A 7,225-nucleotide genomic window follows, 5' to 3' on the forward strand; every position below is an offset into this window, starting at 1 on the left:
CACAGTACTTTTCTTGTGCATATTAGGGGGCGTGTAAGAGCAAGAAAAAAATGAAGCTGAAAAATAGTTTCCCACCCTATAACATCCACCTTCCATCCACTTATGTACAATAGGCAGACAGAATGTAGTTAATATACACAAAAAAATCATAATGATGATAATGTCATTCATAATGATAACGATGATGATGATGATTTAACAATATGGCTGAATTTATTTAATCTGGTCTACAGCATTATATATTGAATCAATATGTTATATTCACAGCATTCTTTTCCCCAGCATTGTCCCTCTTGTATTCAGCTCAGGTTTAAAAAACAAAATGTAGAGTTTTGGAGAAAACATACACAATAATATTCCAGCACTGGAGGTCAGTATGGCGAATATCTCCACAGCCACCATGTATTTCCCTCTGGTGCTCAGATAGGCCGGGATCATGGCAATCCAGACACTGCAGAACACCAGCATGCTGAAGGTGATGTACTTGGCTTCATTAAAACTGTCCGGTAATGTCCTCACTATGAAAGCCAGAACAAAACTCACAGCTGCCAGAAACCCCATATAACCCAACATAGAGTAGAACCCAATAACTGACCCTTCATTACACTGAATGATGATCTTCCCAGGATAGGAGTCCATGTCATACTCCTGAAATGGTGGAGAGATGGACAACCAGAGAATGCAATTCATAACCTGAATAGATGAGCAGAATAACATGACTGTATTGGGAAGTTTGACTCCCACCCATTTTCTACAAGAGCTTCCAGGTCTGGTGGCTTTAAAAGCAATGAAGACCATGATGGTTTTGGCTAGGATAGAAGATGCTGAGATGGTGAAGGGAACTCCAAAGGAGACTTGTTGCAGCATACAGGTAATATCCACAGGACGGCCAAGGAAGAGGAATACAGACAGGAAACTCAGTATGAGGGAGAGGAGCAGAATGAAGCTGAGGTTCCGGTTATTGGCTCTGACTATGGGAGTGCTCCAAAACCAAAAAAATAGCCCAAATACAAGGAGAGATGTTGTAGCAAATATGACTGAAGTTATAGAAAAAAATAAAACTAGAATATCCTCCTCGTATGATAAATACTCATTGACCTTGTCAATACAAATATTTTTAGCTTTGTTAGGCCATTCATTTTCAGGACACTTCTTGCAGAGTTCACTGTCTGTAGAGTAAAAATAAGTGAATATAGCATTAAGCACGGTACACCGAGAATGCATCTATTTGACAGTTCTGGTTACAATTCCGTGTAATCATTTTCCAGACCAGTGCTTTTTGATAAGTGCAAAACTGTTGAAGGCTTTCTCAGACAGACAGTAGGAGGAAGCTGATTCTTGCTTGCTTGAGAAAGCCTCTAACACTCCCAGAAGGGTCAGAGGTAGAAGAAAAGTGCAACAATCTTTCCCCAAAAAATGGCAGAAAGGTACTATCAGTAATCATTAATTTCATACAATGTAGGGAGATGTTAAGCCAGCAAAGTGTAAAGTGGTTATAGAACCACTTTAAAGGACTTTAAACGTTTTCATTTTCTAATTCAATATCAGAGTTTCTATTTAAAGAAATATAAAGCTTACCAGGTTGGTTTGATATTTCTCCTTCTGAACATGGAGCACAATTATAACAACATGGGTGATATCCTTCTCTTATGGATTTTCTGAACCCTGGAAGACATTCCTTGGAACATCGACCCCATGGGACCTAAGATAATATAGAAGAATAGGAACTATTCAAGACAAAAAGTACAGATATAATAGTGGAAGCAAGCCAAGCTTCTGGTGTGTACAATAATGTAACATGTACAGTATACCTTGGTGGAAACACATGAACCATTCCAGAAGGTGGCCTTTCATTAGGCTGGATACCACAGAATATGATCTGAAGCAGAAGACAGACATAGACAACTAGGAGTACTAGCAGAATCCTTTCATTAGAAAGGTTACAGCTAGTGATGGACGAACATCGGCCAGAGCGGTTCGCGAACGTCAGCCGCAAATTTCCTCAAAAGTCCGCGAACCGCAAGTTTGCGGCGGGCCCCATTGACTTTTTTTTTTTTTTCATAAATCAGCCAGAACTGATAGCAGCCGGTAAATACATGTCAAATACATATAGGGTCCATTCACACATCTGTAAAATGGGTCCGCATCCATTCCACAATTTGGTGGAACCTTTACAGACCCATTGATTTTCAATTCCAGTCTGAAAAATTAGGCATTCATAGGATAAAGAGATAAGTGTCGGCCATTCCAGGCCCCAAAAATTAGCCCACATGCATTTACCTGACAGCAAAGAACGTAGTATTCTGTGGCTGAAGGAACATTAGGCATTCACAGGATACAGAAGTAAGTGTCGGCCAGTATTGGCCCCAAAAATTAGCCCACTTGGGTTTACTTGACAGCTAAGAACGTAGTATTTGGTGGCTGGAGGTACATTAGGCATTCACAGGATACAGAAGTAAGTGTCGGCCACGGCCAGTATAGGCCCCAAAAATTACCCCACATGGGTTTACCTGACAGAAAAGAACGTAGTATTTGATGACTGGAGGTACATTAGGCATTCACAGGATACAGAAGTAAGTGTCGGCCAGTATAGGCCACAAAAATTAGCCCACATGGGATTAACTGACAGCAAAGAAAGTTGTATTCTGTAGCTGGAGGTACATTAGGCATTCACAGAAAAAATAATTGTCGGCCCTGAAAGGCCCCAAAAATTTGCCATTCAATGGACATGAAATGCCTTTTATGCCGCTGTATTTAGCGAAGACAAGGACCAGGAATTGTTGTGGGTGGATGGCGGTCTGGCGGATATTTGTGGCCTGGCATGAGGAATTTAAATGAAACATGGTCTACTGGTCACATGTGTTGAATTCCTCAGAGATCCATGCCTCATTAATTTTGTAAATGTGAGGTAGTCTACACTGTCATGAGCTAGGCGAGTGCGCTAATCGGTCACGATCCCTGTGACAGTATTCACCCTCACTGGAATTTAAAGACGGATAAGTCATGGGGCTAATGGAGTCTTGCCTCTATCCTAGAAGCTAAACCTTTATTCTTGTAAACTGTAAGGTACAGGAAGTCCACTCCTAATATGGGCATCCAGGAACTGGTAGAGACAGCATGGCTGCTAATCATTGAAGTGCTTTTGTCTAAAATAGGGTCTGAGACACCTTTTCCATTCACCTATTGTTAACTGTGCTAATGAGCCCACCTGTCTGTCTGTCTGCTTTAAGAGAAACTTATAGGAATGTTGATTAGATGCTAAGGGGGAGGGGGGATTGTCCCACATTGTATATTTTGTAGACTGTATGAGAGTGTAAAACTCTGTTCCTATTGGATGGTGAATATTATGTTCAGTCTTCAACAAGGTCCATCTGGGTGGTAACTTTGTGGGTGAAAACTGTATATAAGTCGTGTTCAATAAAGTTGTGGTGAGTTCATTCAACCTCAATCTAGAGTTCTGTCTCTTATTGGGGGATATGCTGCAAGGGATTGCTATGGTCCTCCATACTCCCTTAGAGAATCACTGAGCTCTTGTAAGAGCTTGTGTAGAGCTTGTTCTGCTGCACTCTCTGGGGAAAGAGATGTTCACCCACAGGAACCTGGAGCCTTGTCATAGGTCCAGGGTGGGTAGGAGATGCCAAGACCCTAACCAAGCTGCGGCGGTTCGTGGGATCTGAAGTAGTTACGGTGTCTGGTGGAGTGCTTGGAGCCCTCGGAAAGCACTAGGAGCATCTTTCAACGGAGGTACCCGGTGCCCTGTTCCGTTACATTGGTGGCAAGCGGTGGGATGGCGTCCTAGTGTGAGGAGAAGCAGCTCGGAGACACAGGTAACGTTATGGAGCGAGATAACACCCGTGCAGCGTCCCCTTATGAGGAGGAGTTTCTCTGGAGGTTGCAGCAACACTTGGTCCAACAGGATGGGCCTGTATCAGAGGAAGCCATACTGGACTGGAGAGATTTCACTCGAAAGGAAATGTGGTATGAGGCCTTAGACGATGCGCAGTGGAGGCGGAGAGAGAACCTTCCCAGCGAAGAACAGCGGTTCCAGGTATACGTTGCCCTGCGGTTACCTTTCCTAGGACAGCAACCCCTGGATGAGTGGGTGACAGAGCTCTGGAACCTGATTTGGAAGGAGTTGTGGCTGGATGAAGCTTACCGGGCACTAAAGTGGTACGCCACCCGGCACGACCACTGGATGGCTGACAACAATATGCCGGAAGGTGAGGACTATAGTGGGCCGGGCTTGCTGTGGGAGGCCTTTGAAGAGAGGGACTTTGGATGTCCAGCAGAGTTTCGGCGCTGGGAAATTCAGGACACCAGGGAAGCCCTACTGGGTCTCCCCAAAGTGGATGAATTGGGGTCAGACCTGATTCATCTGGTCACAATGGAGTGGGAACTGGAGCAGGACTACCAACGCCTGCTCTGCTCCATTCCACCCCAATCTACCCTGCAAGCAGAGTCCTGGGTGGCAGATCCAGACCCACAACCCTTCAGTTGGAGAGACAGTACAGACTGGGGGTACTGTGAAGACCCACCGATGGCAGGTGGAGATGAGACCGAGGTCTCTCTACCGGCCCTACAGGGAGGCTGGGCAGCTGGCCCAGGTCCCCAGCTACAGCAGGAGTTACAGGAAGCCGAAGGTGTCGTCCTTCCTTCCAAACAGCAGTGTACCTTCCAGGGAGAGGAGAAAACTATTCCTTCTTCCCAACCACAGGGAGACAACAGCCCTGACCCCAATGGTACAGATGGGACTGCGGTCTCTGTACCAGACCTACAGGGATGCTGGACGGCCGGTCCAGATCCCCAACCTACCCCGCAGGAATACCAGGAGGAGGAGGTAGGCGATCCCTCCATTCTACAGCAGACCCCCAACCAGGTCCTGGGGGTAGTATTCGCCAACCCCAACCCAGCAGAAGAGCTGGCAACAGGGCAGAGTGTTACCAACCTCTGCCCAGCACCCACAAAAGCTACAGTCCTCATTTTTACACCCCAGGGATGCTGGACAGTCGGCCAAGATTCCCAAAAGCATGAGGAAGTGAGCCCCACCACCCTGTCTTCTCTTCAGCGGCTGAAAGGAATCCTGGGAGAAAGGCCAGTTCATGCTTCTTCTCCACGGCAGGGATGTTCTACAAGAGTGGCAGAGGTTGGCTGGGTGAGTGACGTTCTGTTCCGGACAATTTGTTTGGGGTACTGGGTGGGTGCAGACATTGGGAGGGCCTGTGGAACACAGCCTATCTTAGAGAGGTTGGAAAGTGCTTCTCTCAGCCTACTAGGCTCCTCTTATGTCTAAATCACCCTGTGTCTTTTAGGGACACAGGGTGCCCAAGAAGCCCAGTCTGGCCTGCCCAAACCAGACTTTCACAGACTGATCGGCTATGAGAGCTCCATGCGCCTTGCCAAGACAAACTCACAAACTATGTGGAACTTTGTCAAGGAAGCCGCCATGATGGATTGACTCTTTGGGACATGTTACCCGACTAACTCAGGCACAGACCGATTGGAGGTCTAGTGCCTGGATTAGTCTACCTTTGAGGGGAAGATGTGTGACAGTATTCACCCTCACTGGAATTTAAAGACGGATAAGTCATGGGGCTAATGGAGTCTTGCCTCTATCCTAGAAGCTAAACCTTTAAACTGTAAGGTACAGGAAGTCCACTCCTAATATGGGCATCCAGGAACTGGTAGAGACAGCATGGCTGCTAATCATTGAAGTGCTTTTGACTAAAATAGGGTCTGAGACACCTTTTCCATTCACCTATTGTTAACTGTGCTAATGAGCCCACCTGTCTGTCTGTCTGCTTTAAGAGAAACTTATAGGAATGTTGATTAGATGCTAAGGGGGAGGGGGGATTGTCCCACATTGTATATTTTGTAGACTGTATGAGAGTGTAAAACTCTGTTCCTATTGGATGGTGAATATTATGTTCAGTCTTCAACAAGGTCCATCTGGGTGGTAACTTTGTCGGTGAAAACTGTATATAAGTCGTGTTCAATAAAGTTGTGGTGAGTTCATTCAACTTCAATCTAGAGTTCTGTCTCTTATTGGGGGATATGCTGCAAGGGATTGCTATGGTCCTCCATACTCCCTTAGAGAATCACTGAGCTCTTGTAAAAGCTTGTGTAGAGCTTGTTCTGCTGCACTCTCTGGGGAAAGAGAGGTTCACCCACAGGAACCTGGAGCCTTGTCGTAGGTCCAGGGTGGGTAGGAGATGCCAGGACCCTAACCAAGCTGCGGCGGTTCGTGGGATCTGAAGTAGTTACGGTGTCTGGTGGAGTGCTTGGAGCCCTCGGAAAGCACTAGGAGCATCTTTCAACGGAGGTACCCGGTCCGGTGTGCCCTGTTCCGTTACAATCTCCCCTGCTGCGCTGAACGTCCTTTCGGACAGGACACTGGACGGGGGGCAAGCCAACATTTCCAGTGCAAATTGTGCAAGCTCTGGCCAGAGGTCAAGCCTGCCCACCCAGTAGTCCAGGGGTTCATCACTCCTCAGAGCATCCACATCGGCCGTTAACCCAATGTAGTCAGACATCTGTCGGTCTAGGCATTCCCTGATGCTGGATCCAGAGTACAGCTGTCGATGGTTCGGCTGAAAAAAGGATCTCATATCTGAAGTGACCAAGACATCTTCAAACTGCCCTCTTCATGCAGGCGCTGTTGGATTGCTACCCACAACTGTCTGTCTGTTACTGTAAATTCCTCTGCCAGTGCACGCAAAAGCAGAATGCAGCATTTCCCACAGCAAGGCCTTGATGTGCTGCATTCTGACCGCCCTCTGTGATTGTGGTAACATTTCCACCATTTTTTGTTTATACCGGGGGTCTAAGTACATTGCCATTCAGTACTGGTCCTTGGCTTTAATGCTTTTTATATGGGGGTCTCCCTTAAAACACTGGATTATGAAGGCCCCCATTCTCACTAAACTGGAAGCGGTGTAGTGGCCTGCTTCCAGCTCATCATCCGGGATAATGTTGTCCTCGTTCTCCTCCACCCATCCACGGATAACACCAGGGATCCCAGAATGGTTTAAAGCATGCTCTTCTTGCTCCTCCTCATCTCACCCTGCACCATCCTCCTCTGACTCCTCTTCAGACTCCTGCTGTTGACTTGTCTCAGATGGAGTAGCACCCACTGGGAATTCATCCAACATTGCGACTTCCTCATCTTCCTGCTCCTGCTCCTCGACGGCTTGATCAATGACACAACAGAATGCATGCTCCAGAAAGA

General features: G+C 46.7%; 1 protein-coding gene across 1 annotated transcript; it reads right to left on the bottom strand.

The window, feature by feature from the left end:
• Positions 1-261: 261 nt before the first annotated feature.
• Positions 262-975, bottom strand: LOC309564387 (vomeronasal type-2 receptor 26-like; the record flags this gene model as incomplete). The annotated part of the gene is made up of 1 exon (XM_082269014.1): positions 262-975. The coding sequence occupies exon 1, from the start codon at positions 865-867 to the stop codon at positions 262-264; it is 606 nt and encodes a 201-aa protein (XP_082125140.1). The 5' UTR covers positions 868-975.
• Between the last annotated feature and the right edge of the window lie 6,250 nt (positions 976-7,225).

The sequence above is a fragment of the Pelophylax lessonae genome, assembly GCF_965119305.1.
Source record: "Pelophylax lessonae genome assembly, chromosome: 1".
Taxonomy (NCBI): Eukaryota; Metazoa; Chordata; class Amphibia; order Anura; family Ranidae; genus Pelophylax; species Pelophylax lessonae.